Source organism: Larimichthys crocea, chromosome VII (assembly GCF_000972845.2).
Source record: "Larimichthys crocea isolate SSNF chromosome VII, L_crocea_2.0, whole genome shotgun sequence".
NCBI classification, from domain to species: domain Eukaryota; kingdom Metazoa; phylum Chordata; class Actinopteri; family Sciaenidae; genus Larimichthys; species Larimichthys crocea.
The window spans coordinates 12,340,471-12,363,695 of NC_040017.1; the positions used below are offsets into that span (position 1 = coordinate 12,340,471).

The 23,225-nt window shown below is 40.2% G+C and overlaps 3 protein-coding genes across 4 annotated transcripts; 1 reads left to right on the top strand and 2 right to left on the bottom strand.

The window, feature by feature from the left end:
• Positions 1–2,104: 2,104 nt before the first annotated feature.
• On the bottom strand, positions 2,105–7,193 carry tirap (toll-interleukin 1 receptor (TIR) domain containing adaptor protein). Its single transcript, XM_010757116.3, has 3 exons — positions 6,940–7,193; positions 6,063–6,644; positions 2,105–5,881 (listed from the first exon to the last, which is right to left on the bottom strand). Exons 1-3 carry the CDS (start codon positions 6,944–6,946, stop codon positions 5,781–5,783), a joined length of 690 nt encoding a protein of 229 aa, XP_010755418.1. The 5' UTR covers positions 6,947–7,193; the 3' UTR covers positions 2,105–5,780.
• Positions 7,194–7,886: 693 nt separating this feature from the next.
• Positions 7,887–14,313, top strand: srpra (SRP receptor subunit alpha). Its single transcript, XM_010757117.3, has 15 exons — positions 7,887–8,019; positions 8,126–8,263; positions 8,559–8,642; positions 8,769–8,932; positions 9,140–9,300; positions 9,392–9,554; positions 9,721–9,871; positions 10,003–10,121; positions 10,216–10,337; positions 10,432–10,518; positions 11,048–11,220; positions 11,761–11,974; positions 12,180–12,343; positions 12,725–12,823; positions 13,002–14,313. Exons 2-15 carry the CDS (start codon positions 8,141–8,143, stop codon positions 13,128–13,130), a joined length of 1,953 nt encoding a protein of 650 aa, XP_010755419.3. The 5' UTR covers positions 7,887–8,019; positions 8,126–8,140; the 3' UTR covers positions 13,131–14,313.
• fam118b (family with sequence similarity 118 member B) lies at positions 13,669–22,746 on the bottom strand. Of its 2 annotated transcripts, none has more exons than XM_027280326.1 (8): positions 22,206–22,746; positions 21,621–21,710; positions 21,177–21,429; positions 17,119–17,346; positions 16,227–16,355; positions 15,735–16,032; positions 15,525–15,590; positions 13,669–15,225 (listed from the first exon to the last, which is right to left on the bottom strand). In XM_027280326.1, exons 2-8 carry the CDS (start codon positions 21,701–21,703, stop codon positions 15,212–15,214), a joined length of 1,071 nt encoding a protein of 356 aa, XP_027136127.1. In that variant the 5' UTR covers positions 21,704–21,710; positions 22,206–22,746; the 3' UTR covers positions 13,669–15,211. The 2 variants fall into 2 exon arrangements, with proteins under 2 accessions (XP_027136127.1, XP_027136128.1); XM_027280327.1 differs by lacking the exon at positions 22,206–22,746 and adding an exon at positions 21,980–22,069.
• Between the last annotated feature and the right edge of the window lie 479 nt (positions 22,747–23,225).

Below are 23,225 nucleotides of genomic sequence, written 5' to 3' on the forward strand. Positions count from 1 at the left end.
TTTCATTTTCTTTCAGTCGACTAAGATGACTATTATTCAGATTTCTGCAGCCAGTTGAGCAGTCTTCACTTACACACTGGAAATCTGTTGTCCGTTGTTTTCAAGCTTTATCCTCAACTCCTACAGTTTTGTTTTGTCTATATAAGGCCACATCTGTGTCTTGACAGTGATATGTCTGTTAGGAAGGGATAAATCTCATGTAGCACAGTGTTTTCTGAACATTTGCAGGCCCTTTATCAGGCTGGTTGAACTGTGTTTTCTTGTTCGTGTTAGTGTGCACATTAAGTATTTGGCAGCCTTTGGCTTTATACTGAAAAAAAAAATAGTTTTGGTGCACACAGGAAACTGGTAGAACCCGGCAGTAATGTGATCTCATCCCAATGAACTTTGATCCAGGCAGATCCAGACACATCCAAATACCATAGCTGTATAAATCTGGACTGCCTGTGGCCTGCAACTGATGGTCCTGCAGAAAGTTAATGAACTTTTCTGTGTCAGTGATCTTGCTGCTAATGATGATGATTTGGCCCATCCCACCTCAATCTGACTGCATATTTCTCCCTGAGGGAATAACATCTGGAGAGGCTTGTTGCTGTTGGCTGTGATTTTGTAAATCTCCGTTTTGTAATGTAGATAGGAGAGTGAACTCGAGGACAAGATCAACTACAGGATAGATTTATCAGAGAAATCCATTATACTTAGCATAATGGACTCTTTTTATTAGTCCATGTATATTTTTATTTGAAAGACTTAAAAAGTTTGATAAATAAGCTGGACCAGTACCACCTGTACAGTGGTAACTCTGGATCAAACACTGTGTATATTTCTTTTCAGGTTTATCCTTTTTTTTTATTATTATTATTTTAGAACACAAATCTCTTGAAGAACCGTTGTCTAAATATTTCCTCTAATGCATCTGCTGGCAGCAAAATTGTTTTTTGCAAACGTAAAACTAAAGATTACACGTTGAAAAAGTGTTTGCTGGCTCTGAACCAAGGACAATGTCAGGGTTCTGTAAATAATCTGTGGGAGCCTAAAGGGTGCATCACTCTTTTACTAGAGTACTAATTCCACTGCAGCATTTCATTATCAAGTTATGGTGTCTGTAATTCATGTCTCACTAACGTGTCTTCTGTTCATTCTGTCTCCACCAAATGCAAAAAATAGAAAACAGTGTCTCGTGGAGACATGCACGAGGGTTTTCTATCATGACAGAGTTGATGCCCTTAGTACAACTTTCATTTTCACATTTCGCATTTCTTCAGAATTCTTGGAAATCCTTGTCTTGTATTTTAAATGCAATCCTTTTCAGTTTAGATCAAATCTTTATTGTCCCACAAAAGGAAAAGTTTTTTTTGTAACATGGCAGCATCTAATTCATTTATTTATAATTCATTTTGTGAAGCATATTTGTTTTCTGGGAAAGCAGATGCATAACAATGCACAATGTTTAAAACTCTTTTCACATTTTGTGTGTAAAATCTTTTTGCATTTGACTTGCAGCCTTATCTGGCCTATATCCACTAGAAACCCAATAAAATGTTTGGATCTCCTCCTCTCCTTTAATTAACCCAGCTGGTGCTTCACTGTAGCACGGCAAGCTGAATTTACTCACCACAGATAGGAAACGTCCAGGTTGGTACCACCACACCCAGTAGGGACCACCATGGTGACTAGCAGCTGAGTGCTTTTCCATACTGTTGGTGGTCCAAAGCACACCAGCTTGCCATCCTGTGGCCTGAACTGTCTCCTCTCTTTCATTTCTTGCTTCATGCTTTAAGTGCCAGCGAGCTGACACTTAGCATGCCTGTTCAGGGGATTTCCAACACTGAACTGGTGTTAATTTTGTCAGCTATTTTTAGATGTCGTTTGAGTCCTTAGATTCGAAGTCCATGTCGGCGAGTCAGATTTGACATTTTAGAACTGGCTTAATAATAAAAAAGAAACATTTAAAACAACACTTAATGCATAAGGCTAGTTTTACACCAAGCATGAGCACTTTAATCAAACTTCAGAAGACTTCCAGGTTAGATTTCACCCAATGGCTAAATCAGCTACACTGAGCTGGTACTGAAAATATGCCAAAAATAACAGTGGAATGTGGTATTGTTGCAACATGTTTATTACAGTTTGTAGTCTACAGAACCATTTGCATCTTTAGTAAGAAAATACTGAAAACATCAGAAAGAACATAGTCAATATGAAACTACAGCCAGAATGACTAGAGACAACCCACATCCTTGTCTGTATGTCGCAGCATTAAATGTGTCTTCAAGCTTCTTGACAATATGTACTTCTTCTTTCTTCTTGATGGCATCATCCACACCAGGTCCTGGTGTTGCAAATATATTTTGTCTAGCACAAGTACCAAAATGTCCTATTTGTTTGTAAAAAATGAGAGATAGATAGCTGAATATGTATAATAATGATACATGCAGTAAGTGTTCACTATTAATTGTATAAAAGTTAATAGATGATCATATTAAATGAAAGTACCTTTCGTTTAATATGATTTATATGTATTACATTTGAAACTGCTCTACTTAAGTCTACCAAGTCCACACAGAACATGTGTGTGTCTGTGTGAGTCATCTGGTGGAGGATTTGTTATGGTAACAAAAGCCTTGTAGAACATCTGTGCCTTTCAGAGATTAGTCTAAATTTTCATGTTACATTGTTGGCGTGGCCATAAAAGAGGCGATTATCAAGGGTCTTTTATTGTGGTCCTAAATGTCTGCCGTTGTTTAGGTGGATGGGGAAGTGGGAGGATAATACACCATTAATAAAAATCTGAAAAAGAGACCACGTAGCACTTCTTGTAGGCAGATGGTGCAAAATAGTCTTCATAAAAATACTAATAATAATAAAGGATCACAAACGTTATGCTTCAGTTGATTCAATGAATATTCTACATTGAGTGTTCCAGATGCCAGCTATCTAAAAATGAAGCTCTGCCAATATGCTTGATTAAGATGAGAAGGTGCTGCCAAGGACATTTAATCATACCTAACAAAGCTGCAAGTTTTTCTTTGGATGGAGGAGAAAGAGTTCCTTCCAACTCTTCAACATGTTCAGACTTTGTTCCAACTAGCTGAACAAAACCACTCAGTCAGAAATATGGTGACTTAGAATGTTAATACCAGCAGACCAGAGCCATTGGTCTAATTTAAAGAATAGTGCACAGTAGAAAAGAGTGAAAAGTTTAGTATTTTCTCAACAGAAGTTACACTTCCTCTACTATTACGTAGTCATGTTTGAAATAAAGGTCACTTTCAGCAGTTTGTGGTGTACTTAAACACTTTAACTCTCGCTTTCTATTTTACAAACACGTAGTGATACCAGAGAGCTCACACCTTCATGACAGTCATCTCATCACTAATACTCCAAATAAATAAAACAAGAAAATACACCACCTAGTGGTGGACATCGAGTGTATCACAATATTTTTATCCTATCACAACATACTGTCAGTTTTTGCTCTGTTAACAGGAAGAGTGCATGCATTTATGGTGGTTTAGTGCTCTTCGTTGAAAAGATGAATTATGTGTAACAATCTGAGACTAAGAACGCAACTTCCCACAAAATGTGCTCATTAAAGGGAGTTAATGCAAATTGCTGTTTAAGTAGGCCAGCACACAGTGGAACACTGTAGAAGTGATATAGGAAATAAGCCCACGTGTTTCCCCAAATCTTTCCTGTTCAGTGAATGACCATTCTTACCACTGTTGTTCTAAAAAAAGGAGGTTAAGTAAGAACACAGCTGCTTAACTTTTGTGATGATGTGATGAAATAAAATTATTTATGCAGCACTTTTCAGAACAACGTTTCAAAGTGAACAAGGATTAAAACATTTAGCTCTTAAAATTAAGCAATTAAAGTAATAATAATAATAAAGTACCCCAAATGATATAAGATTAAATTAATAAAAAATATTTTAATTTAATAAAAACCTATTTTAAGAAAGCTGAGCAAATGCATTTTGTACTAACTCTAACTGAGATGATAAAAAAAGCATGAATGACCTTTTCAGGATCAGGCGGAGAGAGAAAAGAGAAAGGAATGTTTAAATACTTGTCAACTGATAAAAACACAATTTAATAATAATCATTGTTAATCGTTGTTATTGAAAAGTCATTGTCAAATAATACAGTTTCTGGCTACAGGTTTGACATTTACTAGTAGCCAAGATGTTAGGATTGACTTGGTGAGACTGAACAGACAGATATCAGATTTGTTTTCATTCAGCTGGATAAAATCTAGGGACACCAACATTTTATTTCTGATAGAACATAAATCAGAGAAAATGCCTTCACTGGTTTGATGGAACATGTAGTACATTACTGTATGTTTATGTATGATATGTCCCAGCAGCAAATATAGAGAACGATAGGGGGTCAAGCACGGAGCCCTGGAGAACACCGCAGGTCACTGCCACAGAAGAGTAGGCATCAATGACCACTACCAAAGAAGTTCTGCTTAATAAATAAGAAAAATAAGATTTGAAGAGAAAACTATTTGGAGATTGATTTCACTTATTGTGAAGATAAAAAAATATCTCACAGATCATGGGGAGTCTTGCTTTTGTTGACTAGGAGGAGAATTTGTTACAGATTTAATTTAATAAAGGATTCTGGGGTTTGATGTTTTGTTTTATGTTTTGTCTTTTGCATTAGTGTTAGCTTCTTTTACTGCTTTCGATAAGTGTACTTCAGTCTCTGCTAAAAACATAGCTTCCTGTATCTATTATATGTTTTAATTAAGTTTGAACTTTGAACACTCAATTCAAAACTTTGCAAATCATTGCTGGTTGCATCTGGTTGTTGTGGTCGCACTGCAGCAGGTGCTCCACCAGCTGTTGCCTGGCGGATATCTGCACTGTGCTGAGTGCAGTAGTGGCTGATATTTGCAGGTGCTTTGGAATCAAGTACAGCTTTACATGTACTGATGAAGTTGAAGTTATTTGTTAAATTGCCTGTAGACACATTTGTTTTTTGGCTCTTGCTATGTGCAGATGTATTCATGAAGACCTTGTAAAAAGTATCAACAGAGTTGGTATTAAGGACATGAGAAGAAACATAAATGGAGACTGTGTAAGCACACGGGGAAGGATTACCTTCAAAATCATAGATTCATAAACTGGTCTCTCGACTAAAATATTGAAAGATTCCTCAATGTCTATAAAAACTGTAGTAAAAGAGGAACCAGAGGTGCAGTATATATTAAAATCACCAAAAAACAGCCTCTGTCAAAGTCATGCTCAGTTAGTCAGTTAGTAAAAAAAACAGTTGAACTAAGTAAAAACCAAGTTATTCAAATGAAAAGAGTATTGTGAACATTTGAAATGATCTGTGTGAATCAGAGCCAGTACTCTGCCTCGGCCTGAAAGCCTTTTGGGCGATTGAAACTGGAAAGTTTTTCATTGTTTGCAACACATTGGCCTGGACCAAATCTCTAAATCTAAATGAGTTTAAATTATGAAATCATTACTATTTGTCAGGAGATCTGACACTTAACAAGTCAGAAGATGAATATTGAACAGGACTCACCAACCAGGGATGAGATGAGGAAGCAAGGTAGACAGCTAAGAACCGGATTATTAATAATTTACTGTGCGGCTGCAGTAGAGTGGAATGGAGTTTAGTCAATAGCAGCAGTGCGAGGAGAGAGCCTCGTGTTTAATCACTGTTGATGATGATCACAGCAGGCGTCACTGAAACTCGCATCTCTCTTCTTTATCACTTCCAGCAGAACTGACGTCTTAGTAGGGTCATACTTTGTCATCAGCTTGTCTTTTTCGTGCTGTTTTCTTCACTTAATCCTTTGCCGGAGCTGTCCATGTTGCAATCACGTGTCTTCTCACTTTTAGCCAGGTCTTCCAGGTCTGGTGAAGAAAACAAGAGGAGATTATTGAACATAGCCACAATACTAATTGGAAGTATACAGGAGAGAAAAAAAAGAAGCAGTTTAAAAACAGATTTGATGGATAACATTACATAACATTTTAAATCCTGCGGGTAAAACCATGCTGAAGTTATGTTTACATCATTTTTTCCAAAACTCACATTTGAGCACAGTCCTACTGATGCGACTATAACCTCGGTCAGAATTAAAGCTTAGGTCAATGTAGTAGTAGAACTTCAGTTCCTGAGGATACTGAGTGTGGGACAGGTTCTGACGCAGGGGAATAATTCGAGCGGACATAGGTGCCTCTGCCAGAGCCTGGTGCATCATATACATGCACCACTCATCCTGTAGGAAGTTTGGAGTGATGAGCAAAGCCCATAAGTGGCTGTTCTGCAGAGCCTCACATAACTCTGTGGGAATTGCACCTCCTGGAGTGTCGTCCCTCTGCCGTAGAAAGCACCTAAGGCCATGGGGTGAAGCCTCCAGGAAAGAGACCAAGCGCCCAGCCTCTTCACTGTCACTGTCCACAGAGCTATGGCAAACAAACACGTCATACTTCCGACTCCATCGCGACCGTGAGTTCAGAACAGATTGTGACTGTAGCAGTTTAGATGGTGATGATGTTGATGGAGAACCGAGTGCTGATGCAGATGAAGTTGTAGATGATACATTGAGAGATGATGAGTTTTTTGTCACCTCTTGTTCACGTTGCGTTGACTTGAAGAGTTTCTGGAACCAATCTTAAACAAGAAAGACAAACATATTTCTGACTTGATTGTACATTTTGATTTCAAAGTAATCTATAAGTCATAAAACTATGGAAGCATGAATTTTAATATGTACAACATGGTCATCAATCTTGTGAACAATTGGCAATTATTCCACTTTTGTGGAATATGTGGAAGATTTTCTGACAATTCAAGTGATAATGAGATAATGAGTGGAATTATACATTAGTTAAAGGTAAAACACAAAGATACTGTTCAACCAAATACAGATGAGGTTTGCATTACAAATTAAATGACGTTTACTTACTGTGCATGTTGTTAATATCATCATTTTTGTTCAGTGCCTTGCCAAAACCTTTCCTGTAAATAAAGGCTTTTTGCTTCCCGATACAATCAATTCCCCAAAACCGTAACTGAACAAGTAACTGTGCAACCCTGCAATACAATCCAATGGCAGCAACAGTATGAAACTTTGTCGAGTGTCACTGACATCACAGGGAAAAAGAGGAAGTATGCTAACTGTTGAAAGCAACACCTCCACATGTGCAGTCAAACTTCATATGCAAAGTGTCTCAAATTTTATACTTGACTGAGCAAGTAGTTAACCCTTTGTCAAAAGCAAAAAAAAAAAAAAAAAAAAAAAAAAAGATTCCTGCTGATGGTCAACAAAAAGAGCATTTCATAGGCACTTTTGATCTGAATGATAATGCTCTATTTTAAAGAAGTAATAACAGGAAGGAACATAAATGAACTTTTGCAAACTAACCACAGATGTGTACGGAAGTATTTCTGTGCCATCTGGGTATACTAATATGAATTTTTAATACTGATTTTTTTTTCAGCATCAAAATCAGACTTTGAATTTTAAAAAACAGCAAATCTCTAGCACTGAGTGTTTTTTTTTTTTTTTGCCTCTGATTTTTTTTTCAATGTAAAAAGAAATTCAGTGTTAAAAAAAATCTTTTTTTACACGTTTTTCAAAATTCAACATGTAAAAAAAAAAAAAACTCAAATAATCAAGTGTAAAAAAAAATTCTATTAAAAAAATACAAATAAAATTAACCTGTAAAACTTTGTTTTAGGAATTGATTTTTTTTTGTTTGTTTTTGTTTTGATGTTTAAAATTCAAAGTCTGATTTTGATGCTGAAAAACAATTCAGTATTAGAAACTCATTATTCAAACTCGGCACTGACATACTTCCATAGATGGTCCAAAAGATCCTAACTGGGTTACGACGAAACGACGCATGCGCGAAAATCAGAGAGCTTACCGGAAGAGCGTGTCACTTCCTGGCTCTGCATCTGACGTGTCGCAAACAGCCTCACGCTGCTGGTGGATTTTTTTTTTACTCGTGGGGGGATTTATTATCTATTGAAGTGTTATTTGGTAAGATAAAGGCGCTGGCACTTTACAGCTTCACGGGGACGCTCGTGTGTATCGCAGGGCTTTCTGTTTGATCCGTTTGTGTTGTTGTTGTTGTTTTTAAATCTAGGTACGTGGTGGCAAGATGCTGGATTTCTTCTCCATCTTCAGCAAAGGGGGGATAGTGTTGTGGTGTTTTCAGGGAGCCGGGGTCACTGAGTCTTTCACCGGGCCTGTCAACGCTTTGATTCGCTCCGTGATCCTTCAGGTGGGTCGTGGTGACAGATCTCAGTCAATCCTCTGACCGCTAATGCTAACGCTAGGTAGCAAGCGTTAGCTCGTTGCGTAACGCCGGTGTAGAAAACAAGCGACTTCTGAAGGTGTGGACAGTGTTTAAAAATCAGCTCGTTGCACACTGTGAGCTGAATTTCGATGTAGTTTGTGTCCTAGTGACTTAATTTACACTTGTTACGAAGACACACAAGGCTAACTAGCTCTAGCAGCTGTTGCTACAGCAACAACATGTGTGTTTATGTCATGTGTTTATGTTTGTGACGTTACAGGAGCGAAGTGGGAACAACTCATTCACTCACGAGTCCCTGAGTCTTAAATACAAGCTCGACAATGAGTTTGAGTTGATTTTTGTGGTAAGTTTCTCAACTGCACTTTCCATGAATTCCCAAATCAAACCCGTCTGAGGTGCAGCAGTGCATGTCTGTGACTTGCTGTCTGAAGAGCATTGTGTCTTCTTGTCCCCCCTTGTCTCTGTCCAGGTGGGTTTTCAAAAGATCCTGACGCTGACGTACGTGGATAAGTTCATAGATGACGTCCAGCTCTGTTTTAGGGATCGTTATAAGAATGAGCTGGAGCAGAAGGGGGCTTTGAAGCTTCTCAACAACAACTTTGAATTCGGGGATGACTTCCAGGTGCTTCTTAGGTAAAGACACTCGTGGATGTGATATCTTTTTTTTTATAATGAAGAAGCAACTGGTTGTTGTGTATCACAAACATCACACACCAATGAAGCTGTGAGGGATCAAAAGGTGTATTTCAACAGTAAATATGCTCCTTCAATCACATTTTCTTTTCTTTTTTAGTCCTTTTTAGTCATTCATGCTGATGTATATCTATTGTTTACCACCAGAGAGGCGGAGGACACCAGCAGAGCTCGGAGCCCCGCCCCCATGCGGACCTTTAAGGAGTCTGAGAAATCCCAAAAAACTGTGAAGTCAATGATTGAAACGAAGGGAGGAGAAAAAGTCAAGGAACCGGTTGGCAAGAAGAATAAAAATACCAAAAAGGAGGGTAAGTGCTGTTGTAAATGAGCTCATTGTAATTTGCTGGCGAACCGTAATTTGAATCACGACTTGGATTAAAATATTCCTATCGTTTCCAGCTCCTGCAGCTGAGCCTGTCAAAGTGGATCAAGGCAAGACCCCGTCACCCGGGCAAAAGACGGTCGAGAATGGTAACCAGGGCTTGACTCATGACGAGATCATGCAAAAGAACAGGGAGGAATTCGCACGCAAGCGCATGGGGGTAGCTACTGCAAAACCCAGGTAAGAAAAAATACATGTAGATATAGTTGGAATGAATGTTATTCATACACATGCAGGTACAATTGGATTTACTCTAGTATAGCTATAGAATAGCTAAGAGATTTTGTCAGTCTCCCAATTTTAAAGCTTGACCATTGCTTAATTCTGATATTCTGTCTACTCACAGCAAGTCCCCAAAGCCTCAAAAGCCTAGGGAGAAACAAATGCGTGTTTGGGGCCTGAGCGGCAACAGCGACAAGAACCTGGACTACAGCGGAAGGAATGGAGATGGTTCCCAAAATGGTGGTGACCAGAACCAGGAGGCACAACATGACCCGGTATATACACGTTCCCCTCCTTTCCAACCCTAAGAGGCTTCTAGTTAAAGGAACATCTGCATTAGTCACATTAAGAAATGTTAAAACGAAGGGTCTGTTAACGAGTTCTCAATGTCCTGGATGTCTTTCAGAAAATGCAGCTAAGCTCCATGAAGGGTGACCTGCTGTCTGTGGACTATGAGTCCGACAAGGAAGAGGAGATGGAGGAGGAAGAGGAGAGGGTGCTTGTCAATGCAACAAGCAAGACAAGGTGAGAGAGTGTTTCATTTTAGAGGGTATCTTATCTTATTTCTGCACTGTGCTCCATGAACAGTTGCTCACCTCTTTTGTTTTGTTGATTTCAGCTCCAAAAAAGGTGGCGGTTTTGGGGGCATGTTTGGGATGCTGAAGGGCCTGGTGGGGTCTAAGAGCCTGACCCGTGAGGACATGGAGTCAGTACTGGATAAGATGAGGGACCACCTCATCGGTATGATATGACACGTCTCTCCTCCTCTTGATTTTCTGCAACGTTTCAAAGTGCATCACCTGTTATTCATGCCTCTCCTTTCTCATCCTTACAGCAAAGAATGTAGCAGCCGAAATTGCCTCCCAGCTCTGTGACTCTGTAGCCAAAAAACTGGAGGGCAAAGTCATGGGCACATTCACAAGTACGTAAACATTTAGACCTATTTAATACACCCACAATAGAATATCGATCCTCACCCACTTTCTTAATTATTGTCCATTTGGTACAGGGGTTAGTTACAACAATTTAATTCTACTGTCACTTGGCCTTCTCTGAGAGTGCCAGTCTACATGCTGGGACAAGTCATTTTATTACAGTAATGCATTTTACCTAACATTGTCTGTATGATGACTGCAGTAAATCAGTTCAAATATCTTCCTGTGAGTTAATTACGCACAGGAAACAAGCAATTAAACCACAATTTTGCATAAGCACTTCGGGGCATCACACACATATTAAAGGTAACTTCATCAACATCATGAATCTGTGTACACTTTGCCATTAATATTCTCAATATCAGCTCAGGATTTTCACCTTGATGATCCTTTATGGTGCTATCACCCCAGTCCAAAAGCAGATTATAATAACTATAATGATGTCATTGTAATTATAGGAGATTTAAAAAAGGCCTGTAGAATAATCCTAACATAATGTGTGTTCTGCGGTTGTAGCTGTGGCCTCAACTGTAAAGCAGGCCCTGCAGGACTCACTGGTGCAGATCCTGCAGCCCAAGAGAAGGGTGGATATTCTGAGAGACGTCATGGAGGCGCAGAGCCAGCGTAGGCCTTTCGTCATCACTTTTTGTGGGGTCAACGGAGTTGGAAAATCCACCAACCTGGCCAAGGTGAGTTGCCGCTATTTAAAAAGCTATGACATGTACCCTAAATTCCCCCACCATGTTAATGCGGTTTGCTGGTTGTTTACCCGCACTGGCAGCCACAGTTTGGGGGATTTACTGTGTGGGTTAGGCCCTGCGAAACTTTGTGGTCAGACTATGTAACAGGGGAATTCACACTGAGGTTCCCCCTGTTTAAAATATCTACACAGAGGACTCTGAATAACCATGAAATAATGTTAAAATAGTAAACACATCTTTTAAAATTCATTGTGCAATGATTTATCGAATATTAGCTATATTGGATGGAACCAGTGACCTTTCTATTACCCAGCCCAACCATCTGAAACATCCAAGCAAAACATACAAAAACATTTCATTCAATTTCCAACAGTTCTGATGACCTAGTTGTCATATCTGGGTTGACGTTAGGAGTGGGCCACAATAATGGTTACGTATAATATTAAGTCAACAATATTGAATATTTGCCCAGCCCTTGTTTCAGGTTGCAAAAATAAACAGACAAACTTTGTCTTTGTCTCGGTCCAGATCTCTTTCTGGCTCATAGAGAATGGTTTCACTGTGCTGATCGCAGCCTGTGACACATTTCGTGCCGGGGCAGTGGAGCAGCTCCGTACTCATCAGCGCCGCCTGAACTCTCTGCATCCTCCAGAGAAGCACGGAGGACGGCCAGTAGTCCAGCTCTATGAGAAGGGCTACGGGAAGGATGCTGCTGGAATTGCCATGGAAGCCATTGCCTATGGTATGTTGAGTAATACATAACTGGTTGGATTTGTAATGAATATAAACTTTGCTTACCAGGCGGGTGTAAAGCGGTGGTTCCTTCTTGATTCTTGCGTTGTACCTCAGTTGTAAAAGAAGAGGTGTACTGCTGGTGAAGATATTAATGATTAATATCACCCATATGGTAAAGTCGCATGTATACCTTCTGTGTCTCTTCCCACCAGCCCGCAACCAGGCCTTTGACGTGGTGCTGGTGGACACTGCTGGGCGTATGCAGGACAACGCCCCCTTAATGACAGCCCTGGCCAAACTGATTGCAGTCAACATGCCTGACCTAGTGCTGTTTGTTGGGGAAGCTCTGGTGGGAAATGAGGCAGTTGACCAGCTGGTAAGAGAGAGGAAGAGGAGAAAGTCAACGTCGCTGTTCACTATCAATGAAAATGCATGTTTTTCCAGGAACTCTCCTTGTCCTTTCCCTCACGGGATTCTGTGAAACTTTTGCATCATTACATTATACATAATCACTGGCCAGAGTTCACCCTTAATCAGTAATAAATAAATAAGAAAATGGCGTAGGATCAAATAGTTTTTTTTGCGATCTATAAACCCTCCAGCAGATGTCAGTGTATTTCCGTGAATATCATGATTTTGATGCACGTTTTCTCTTTTTCTACACTTTGTGAGACGGAAAGATGCTGCTCTGCATATTAACACGGTTGTCACCAGTTTGCCCATGAATGACTCAACGTTCCTCTCCTCACTCTCTCAGGTAAAGTTCAACCAGGCTCTGGCAGACCACTCCATGTCTGACAAGCCTCGCCTCATCGATGGAATTGTTCTCACCAAGTTTGACACCATCGATGATAAGGTGTGTTAATGTTTTTTTTCTGTATGTTCCTATCTGTCTTTCATCATGTGATGTCATCCCTAAAGTTATTTAATCGTGGGTAATGATTTGTCTGCGGTTGATATACGGCTTATGGATAGATCATTTCCAGCCGGAAAGGTGATAGCACTCATGCGTCATTCTTCCTCCCCCCCAACAGGTCGGTGCTGCCATCTCCATGACTTACATCACAGGCCAACCTATTGTGTTTGTGGGCACCGGGCAAACCTACAACGACCTACGCAGCCTCAATCCCCGCGCTGTGGTCAGCGCCCTGATGAAGGCTTAAGTGGCTGCATGTTCTGCTGTTTTATTCGTCGTCGCAACGATGCCAACAAATACCTTTTTGCCACGCTGCCGTGAGATGTTCCAGCCCTGCTAACCTGCGTATCTCATCCTCTCGTCGTGTCCTCTCTACTTTTGCATCCAAATGAAGAACTCATGTAATGCACATGACTTTATTCTCCCAGTAAAGGACAAGTGTGCACTTTGAAAGAACATTTTGCAACAACGCCAGAGGGGGGGGTCTCCCCCCTTTTGCATCATTTCCAAACTTTTGGGCCTACGTTGAAAAGTACCTCAGATCAGTCGCATCCAAATGACATTTTAGCTGACTAAATGGACTTAGGCTGTAAATGTCATCAGTTTACTGGTTTCCACAGTAAAGTAAACAAAACAAAAATAATCCCCTACCTGGCATTTTGTCAGTCAGTTTTCCCTTCTTCATGTAAATGAGGTCAGGTCGTGAAGGCTTGCTGGATGTGACATTTGAGCAGCTGCCTGTGCCTGAGGAAAGCTTAGTGACCATAGTGCCTATCTGTCTCCTGTTTTTTTTTTTTTTTTTTAGTTTCACTACACGGGTGGTTATCTATCATGAGTAACATGGCAGTTCAGCTCAGAAACACTCTTATGGAGCAGTCTGAATCTTTCTCATTCATAAAGTAGGCATGAATATCAGCATTGATGATGTACTCCCCTGGGGAAAGCAAGCATTTAGTTGTAAAGACTCATTGATGACTTTGACTCTCACTGTAAAAATGGGGCAGTAGATAAACATCTCCTGAACACTAACAACTGCGGTACACCATTTGTGGATGGATTGTTCTATGAACATCTTCTCTCAGAGCTCCTACCTAACAGTTAACACATTTGCATTCAGAAATGGAGGCTTTGATCTCTAAGTTTGTAGTTGATGAAAAGTGGGAAGATATTTTGTAATTTCATTTTTTTTTTTTCCCTTTCCATAGATTAGACCTCACCTTCTGTGTGGTCACTTTCAATTCTTTGCCCCTTCTATTTATGTTTTTCCCCGTGATTTACTCTTCATTTGTAAGAAGAAAGAAGTCTTAAATATCTCTAGCCCCCCCTTTAAGAGAAGAATACAGAGTTATACAGAAGATTTGAGCTAATTTATGAGAATGTAAACATTTCTAAATAAAAAGCTGCTCTACGCTATGACAGCCTGTAAAGTGGAACTTGTTCTGTCATGTGTTGCATTTTCAGTGTGGTCTTTTATTTGATGTGCAAACATGAAACATGAGATACCAAAAGATTTATTTTTGAAAATAGTACTTATAAATACTATGTCAGAGAACACATGCAAGTATTAAAAATACAAAAAAAAAAGGCTTACATAGAACATTTTCAGCACAGGAGTGGCAAAGTGGTTGCTACTGGCTTGGAGCCTCTGCAATGAAAACATAACTCTTTTTTTTTTGAGGACATAATCATAACAATGCGTTTGCAAGCCAAGTGACCATCTATGACCGAAAGAATTATTTCTACCCATTCCCAACCCAGTAGTGTGCAAATCATGTTTTCCTGGTTTCAGGGTTGAGCATGACAGATACAATCCTTACATAGCAACACAAGACGGTTTTCAGTTAAGAGCATGTGATGTGCATTACAGCTTGAACCTAGAACTTCTCTTACAGGGTAGGTAGGCAGAGCTGATCCAGGTCCAAATTCATGAATTCAAGGAATCAATGCGGCACAGTGAACTTCTGTCAGTGGATTCAGATGGATGATTTTCGTCAAGATGAAGTTAAGAACATCCCATTCAATTATCTGCAAAACATTCTTTTCTTCTATAGGTTCCCAGATGTTTAGCAACATACAGTACAGTGGGACTGCGAAGTTGTTTATTGCCATTTGAAACTTCTCATTTCCCTTTTAAACAAGAACCAATAAAGGAAAATAACGTACACCCGGAAAATACTGACAACTGCTTTTCGGTCTCCCATGGCCCATAGTGTTCCTGGATTCATAAATCCATTGATTGAAACCAGACTTCAGTTCTACTCAAAAGTAGACTGATCTCTTGATGGAGCTGTGGAGGAAAATGACTGATACTGATCCCGACTGTGCCTGTCAAGAATGATAGTCTGGGGCAAAAAGAGAAGGAAGGGACTTAAGTGAACAGTTCAGGAAAAAAACGAGCATCAACTGAAATGTTGCCGCTGACTTCCGAGCATGCAATACTGCAAAGTCAGTTGCGTCTTTGTGTAAAAGGACTACCAGCAGGTCTTTTCATACTGAAAATCGAGAACAGACTTATGTTTTCTATCTACCAGCATGCAGCAAGAAAACAAGAGTCCTGGACAGCGCTGTACTGTATTATTCTGCAAATGTCTCTTGAAAGTTGTCACTGTCTGTAGGTCAAAGAGAAGCATTCAGTCCTAACCTTGAAGGAGGCTTTTCTGTGTGTTAAAGCCGTTCTGCTGTTCCTCCCCGTTTTGTGAGGGAGACCCTGTAAAAGATCAAATTATTATTATTATAAAATACAGGCAAGGCGCATTCTGAAGATGAAAAAAAAAAAAAACATTTCCTACTATTACAACATACTATTTACAACTACTCTACAAACAGACACACAAACAAACAGTGACCTTACCCCAGCCGTTAGTAGACACATCACGGTTGCAGATTTCATTGGCCAACCTCTCGAAGTACTCGGGCAGGTCGGCATACTCGTCTCCATATGAGATGACCTTGATGCCCTTGTCCAGCATGTTGTCACGTAGCTTCTTGAACTCGCCGACGTCTTCCCGACGCACAAGCATGAAGTGTTCCAGGTCCGACTTGTGTTTGACCGCCTCCAAGAACAGAGCCTGGAAGGTCGTGTCGTCTACTGTGCGCCCGCAGCCGAGAAACACGAACGATTTGGTCTCGTACAGCTTCTGGATCTCACGCTGTGGAAACAAACGGTTCTCTATATTATTAGCCTTACACAAAAGCTACATCTAAGTGCAAAGACAGAGGTAATTTGGTACTACAACCTGTAGTGTATCATAGCATAATACTATAACATGCCATATCATTTATACTTGAGGGATTTAATACAGAATAAAGTCATTTATCAAAAAGATAACCATTCATGACTCACCATAACCTCAGTGTTCCTCAGTACATTCTGGTAGCCAGCAGGGTGCAGTACAATACCACTGGGGTTGGTGTAAACACCGTGGATATGCAGAACACTTAACCTCCGTTTCTCCTGAGCCCACTCCAACACCTAGACACACACACAGACACACGTATACACATAAGCACACACTTAACAGTCCATTGCACTCAATCCTGTTCTGGCTGGGCAGGGAGTAAAATCACTGAACAGCAGTGAGAGGATATTAGCCCTGATGGAGACGAGGCATAAATACCAGGACTGAGAGGCAAAGCGACGGGTCTCTTAGAAAAACTCTGACCGATTCTTGCAAATTTGTCTCCAATTTAACTAAATAATTAAACTAACTTCAAATCAACTGGGACAGAAATGACATGATTGAGATCGAGAGAAACTGGTCAGAAGAGAAAAACCTGTTTCACTGAGAAAAGGCATGCTTCCCCCTTCAGTGAGGTCTTAAGCCAAAAGCAAATATTGTTCAATCTATAAAATTCGACAGCAGCTGAGTAATGGCTAGAACTTTAACCTCCACCTGTCAAGAGACAAAAGGCTCTTTCAGGTGAAAGCCTTATCTGTTTCCCTACAAAACCGCTCTAAAAGGAAATCTTCTGAAAGGTAGTTTAGAAGTGTAACTGCAATCAGTGACTTCACCAAATGCTAAGAGGACAAGAGACTATTCAGACCAATTCACCTGTGAAATCTCTCCTAATTTTAAAACTCTACATTTAAAAACCTACACTCATCTCAGCCTGGCCAAAAAAAAAAAAAACATACTTTAGTGCATGCTTCAGTGACCTTTGCACTCATCTGAAAAAAGCTGACTGGCTGTGTTGTGGCTGAAAAAAAGTATAACGTAAACCAATGCAATGTTTACCTTCTTCTCATCCGTCAGGTCCAAAGACTCCAGCTTGGTGCCCTGGTGAGCTGCATAGATCTCCAACAGGTTGTCAAAGTTAGTAGTAAGGACCAGCGCGCCGCTCTCCATTAACTGCAGCACTGAGCGCAGTAGATGTTTCCCTGCGTGCTCCATCTTGCACTCCAAATCGTCAAACACCTCGTACAGACAGTCCTTGAAGAATGTGGACCGCACGTTGCCTGTTCTCTGTCGGGGGAAAAAAAATAAGAAGACAGGATGTTGAAAGAAGTGGAAGTTCTAGTAAATGTAAATTTGGCAGCCAGAGTTTTTCTTAAATCATTTGATGCGCAATCTGCACCTTCACTGCTAAGTGCCACTAGACCTTTAAGTACACGTGGTTATGAAGTCTTGATGCAATGTAGGGGAGCTTTGCTACCACAAACCTTCTTACAATCAGAAAGATGAACACCGCATTAAAAAAAAAGTGCTGACTGCCCCTAAATCTGCTTCGATTAGTCTAATCATGAGAATGGACAAATTGTAGTCAAATAAAATCTGTTTAAACAAAGATAGGAGTTTATACTTTTTCCAAACTAAAAAGGCTGTGCGTACATACTAAAGATTTATTCACAGAAAACCTTCCGGGGGAAAATAATAAAAGAATAAAGAGTCATTGTGAGGTATAATGCTGCGTGTCTCTTATTCAGTCAATGACTCTTTCACATTAACACTTGTTCGAACATGGGCAACGTGACTTTATCGGCTTTATTAGAAGTATGAAAATTTAAGCGCCAGTGTCAAATTATCACGGCCGTGATGTCAAGCACTTTTGCAAAGCCACAACGGGCAGCCTTTTAATGGGATTGAACTCCTGAGTACACAGTTTTACTTACCGTACCATGTGACTGATGAGGTGTGCATCAAGTATCTTAAAGTAATTCAGCTTACAAGCAGAAAAGTCAGTACAAACTGTGTGTTTCGTTTTGTCGATATCATAATACTAGTATGCATGGTTAGCCCTGTCAGTGCTCCTACTTAGACACATTAGCGATATGTCTATATATTCACATATACTTATACAGTTGCGGTCATAGTGAAATTTATCGCAGTTTCAACATGCTTTTATTTTTTATGCTTTTCATGAGACTGCTCCTTGGCACTACTCTTCACAAGTAGTTCCAACTGATGTGCCCAGACTCTCACAAGTGAGACTTTAGCTGTGTGTCAAGTGAGCACCGTTTTTTTAAAATGTCTGCTCGAGAGCAACTTTGTTCTGGATCAAACATTCCAACACCCTCTTTGATCCTGTCCACAGCTCTTCAAGTGGTAACTCCCATACCCTGGCCTGAGTGTGGTGAGAGATTATGGGATGTGTTCCTACATGGTTTAAATCGTCTCCCTACCTGGCAGAGCCTGGTAAGAAAGAGCGAGAGAAAGGGAGAAAAAAAAAAAAGCAAGAGAGCCGTGGAAGCTAAGAATAGCAAAGAGTAGTACAGAGATGCAGTGACCAAGGTGATCCCAGCACAGGGAAACGCTCCGCTGACTTTCAGAGATTACAGCTCTAATGGGCTAAACAGCAAGAGTCCTTTTTAACAGGAAGAAGCTCATTATCCACATCTAGTGTCTACAGCACCCATCCTGATTACGGTGTCCTTGGATTGGCTCAGGACTTATGTAATGATCAAATGAAGAGAAAGCAAACAACTCTGCTTTCTAAATATTCAGTCAGTTTTCATTAAGACATTTATTAAAAAGTTTTATGCTAGATCTGGACACAGCAGAGCTACTTGTGGACGTGCATACAGTTAAGAGAAAACAGAAAGGCCTGTTGCTATAGGAAGATTCCTGTTATTCAATGATACAGTTATCTTTTTCTGGTTAGTGTCACAACAGAAGCGGAGTTGGGGAAAATAAAACCAAAAATTTCCTTTTGCAGCAAGGTGCATGCCTTTATTCCTCATAAATCTTAGATTATCGCCAACATGACGAAGATGATCACGTTTCCTCCACTGACCTTGTTTACATTTCTTGCCTGAACTGAGTTAGTCAGCAAAGTTGTAATTAGCCTTGTTTTTTCCCCCCTGAGGTCAAAGGTGTGAGAGGATTTACAACAAAAACAATCTTGTTGAGTTTTAACTTCAGATTACCCTCATTACCTGACACTGTGTGCCTGCAGACCACCATAATCAGGCTGCTATGAAATTCCATGCGATGTGGGTTAAACTCTCACAGCCCACTGTTACTGAAATGAACTAGACTGAAGGCAGGCTCGCTGACATCCTCACATGCAACAGTATGATTCACGCAAATTCCAGTTCTTGGATCAGAGGACATGAGCTCGGTTCTAGTGCTTACACGTGCCTTTAACAAGCAACACTGAAAATATGTCCAGATACGTTCATGTCATGTCCTCTACTGGAACTTACTGTACGCTGTTTGGGTGGTGCTTTAACTCTGTTTGAATGGAAAATCTGGGCTGGGGGGGGGGGGTTTGCTGGTTCACATTATTCTATGCTTGTTTTTTTTCCTCAGCATGCTAGAGCCTGCTGTGTCTGTAGCCAACGGCAGTGAGCCGGTGTCTGCCGGTGGATTGAAATAAATGCAATGGATAAAGCCATAAAAGCGCTGTTTGTTCCCTTTGTGACAACAGGCTGAGGGGCTGAAACAAAGCGTGTTTTATCAATGTCAAAGGTGCGATGAGACATGACTAACGCAGGAGGCAAACGGTATTAAGGCTCCCATCTGCCAGCCCTGCTCCAGACCAAACCAGTCCAAAAGGAAGAGAACTGAGTTCTATGGAAATATTGAAGAAATATATATAAATACTGACATTGGAAATTTAAATCCAAAAAAAGTCTGGGCATTTTTAAGATGCTTTTTTTTTTTTCAAAATTAATTTGTAACAATGCGGCTGGTTTAGAGCCAGTGTTCGGCAAGTTACATTCAAGATGTGATACATTACATAATACTATTTCTTTCACCTAAAAGTATTAAATAAACAAAAGCGCACTGGTGGAAGTAGTCCGGTGTGAAAGAATTCAATTAAAAAAAACAAACATTTTTCATTCTAATGTTCCACTGTTCCCACAATCACCAGCTCTAGTTCGGTGACTCCAAAATGAAGCCTTAATGCACAGAGACTATGTGAAAAATATTCTGGCTTGCTGTTACTGCATCTATGATGCTCCACCTCCCACTTGATCCTTTTGCAATGTGTTGCCCCGACACTGTTTAGAGCTGTAGGATTCTGTGTTTTCTCACGCAAAAACATATGTTTTCATCTGAATTTTTAAAAAAAAGGTACAATTAAAATCTGTTGCCTCTGTAGCCTGAAAAAAACATTTCTTTGGTAGTTTTAGTGAGCTTGATTTGGTTCTCCAAATTTTTTTAGCCAATGTTAAACTGACTGCTTGTCATCACTCTCTTTAAATTTCACAAGGTCCCACGTTTCAGAACGTGAACCAATTTAACTGTACAAGCATGATGATGTTATCTTTATATTTAAATGTGTACAGTTTTCACTTGAATTCTCATGCAAATGTTTTACTAACATCAGATGTTAACTTTGTTCTTAGTTAACACAGGGACATTTAAAAGTTGCCACTACTTCTTCCCAGTTGTAGCTTTGTGCATGTGAACAGTTAGCCCGTATAAGCTTTCAGCTTGAGGTACGATGCATGTTTGTAAGCTTTAAGCTTTAAGCTTTAAGGAGGGATAGGAAGAGTTAAAAAGAATAGATCACTGATGTGGTTCAACTAGCCTGCCTTCATCTGGGTGTTGTTGTTTTTTTTTTTCCCCCAGGGAGCCCTGAAGAAAGCAACTAGTGTGACAGAAACAGAAAACACAGCCTGATTCTTCTGTGTTGTTGACTCCACGTCAACTGATAAAAAAAAAGTCTGTCTGTATTGATCAAAAATCAAAGATCAAAGATAAGGTTAAGATGCCTTATCTCAATCCAGCAAAGTTCAGACAAAATGTCCCTGGCTCAGGAAAGGACAGTGAGCTGGCAGTGTGTGCGCCATGTGTTTCTACATCTGTGACAGGGTGGCGAAGAAAGAAAAAGGGCTCAGGCTTACCGGGGAAAGTTTCTGAATGAGGTCATGGGCCACATGCACCAAATTCTTATCTTCCTGCATGTGCTTCTGGAAACGCCGACTCTCCTCCTCCTCTAGTAGGTCAAAGTCATTGGCTGCATCAAGCAAGGCCTGGATGAGGCCCTTCCAGGAGCGTAGCGCAGGGACCTGAGGGGCCACTGCAGAGCTCACCCCCGTGCCGATCACCAGGACAAGCTCCGGGGCTCGTTTGGTCTTAAGGCTGGGCAGCAGTTTCCTTTGGGGGCAGAGAGGCAGAGATTGCGTCACGTTCCAAAACATGTTTCCCAAATCCGTCTGACAGCATGAAGGTTAAACAGATCGTTTTCAAGCACACTGACTGACTGGCAGAAATTAAGAAAAAACAAAGATCTCAATTAGGCCTGTTGACAAAAATGATGCATGAGCCATGGGCAGAGTGTGTCTCACCTGGGCTTTTTTGCATTGGAGTCTGCATCCTGAGAGTCAGCTGCAGGTCGCTTCTCAGTTTTCACTGCAACAACGGAGGCCATTCAGCTCCTGGGAAGAGAAACACGATCAACCACATGCGATCACTGATGACTACTCAGGCTAACAAATGAGCAACTTATTACAAATGTGGACACACAAAGGCCGCCGCGTGCTTATGGGCTGACGTTTATCATATCTGCATCGTGTCACGCCTGACACAATCAATGCAGGTCAGGAGTGTGAAACAAACATGAAAAGAGTTGATCGCAGCTGTTATGTCTGATCATCATTTCGCAAACAGGGAAAAAACATTTATACATTTCCACCTGGCAACGCACCTTGACTCATGACATATGCGGTTAGTCATTTACAACAACACAGCCCACAGTGAGGCTATTGTTGTCGCTAGACAACGTGATGCCGGCTGGTTGTTGATGTGTTTTCCTAACGCCTCTGTCTGAATGAGCGAAAGTATCTGAACACAAACATTAATGTCTGAGACTTACAAGAAATGTTTCTCACAATAAATCACTCCCGAAGCTGTTAACGTAACCCTTTACTCACCTCGGTATAGGTAAGTTAATGTCCAGTGTTTGTTTCTCTTCAAGTAGTAAATCCTTTTTTGATTCCAAGTCAGCTAAAAGACGTGTCTGTATTCACTCTGAGCCACGTTAAACAGCTCGGAAATCAGAGCTGCCTTTGAGCTATTTAACCTGGAGGTAACTTTATAAAGTTGGGAGACTTTCAATTGAAGAATAACGGACAAAACAAATCCCAGCTGACTGAGAATTAGCGTCGAGCTAATGTTAGTTTGACTACTAGGCTAAGTTAGCTATCCCCGGTTGTTGTTGTTAAAAGCACTAAAGTACCCGTGTTTGACTTGTCATTCTGCAGAGTCATTAAAGTGGTGTATATATATATATATCTGCTGTTAACCAGTCTCTTCTTTTCGCTGAAAAAAAAAAAGTCATGCAGCGTAATTTCCTCCCGAGTATCGTCATACAACAGAGAGACGGTGCCGGCTACTCTTCAGCACATTGTCCGTCGTCTATGTTTAAGTTTTGCGGAGCTGTTGAAGTCACCGCCTGTGGTGATGCCTGGTGCCTTCACGTGCTGTACGAAGAACTCAGATTATTATTTATTTATTTATTATTTTGAGCAATTGAAAATACATACTCTCAAAAAAGGATAACAATTATACAAATGAGAATTGAGTGCAGTACAAAACTACAAAAACATAGCATTGGGGAATTTGTGAAACAAAAACCCTACATATTCTATATATTATCTATATATATATATATATATTATATATATATATATATTATATTCTCTATATATATATATATATATCTATATCTAATATCTAAAGTATACTTTCTTGCATATTTGTTCTTTTAAACAATATCTTTTAAAGCGATGCAAAAACAAAACAAACAAACAAAAAAAACAACTTAAAATCATTCATAAAGCCAGGGAAGGAAGGTTTAGAGTACCTCCATTTGGCACAATGGATATGATATTTACCAAACAGTATGATGATAATAATTAATAGTGTATCTGAAACAGACAAGGCTAGATGAT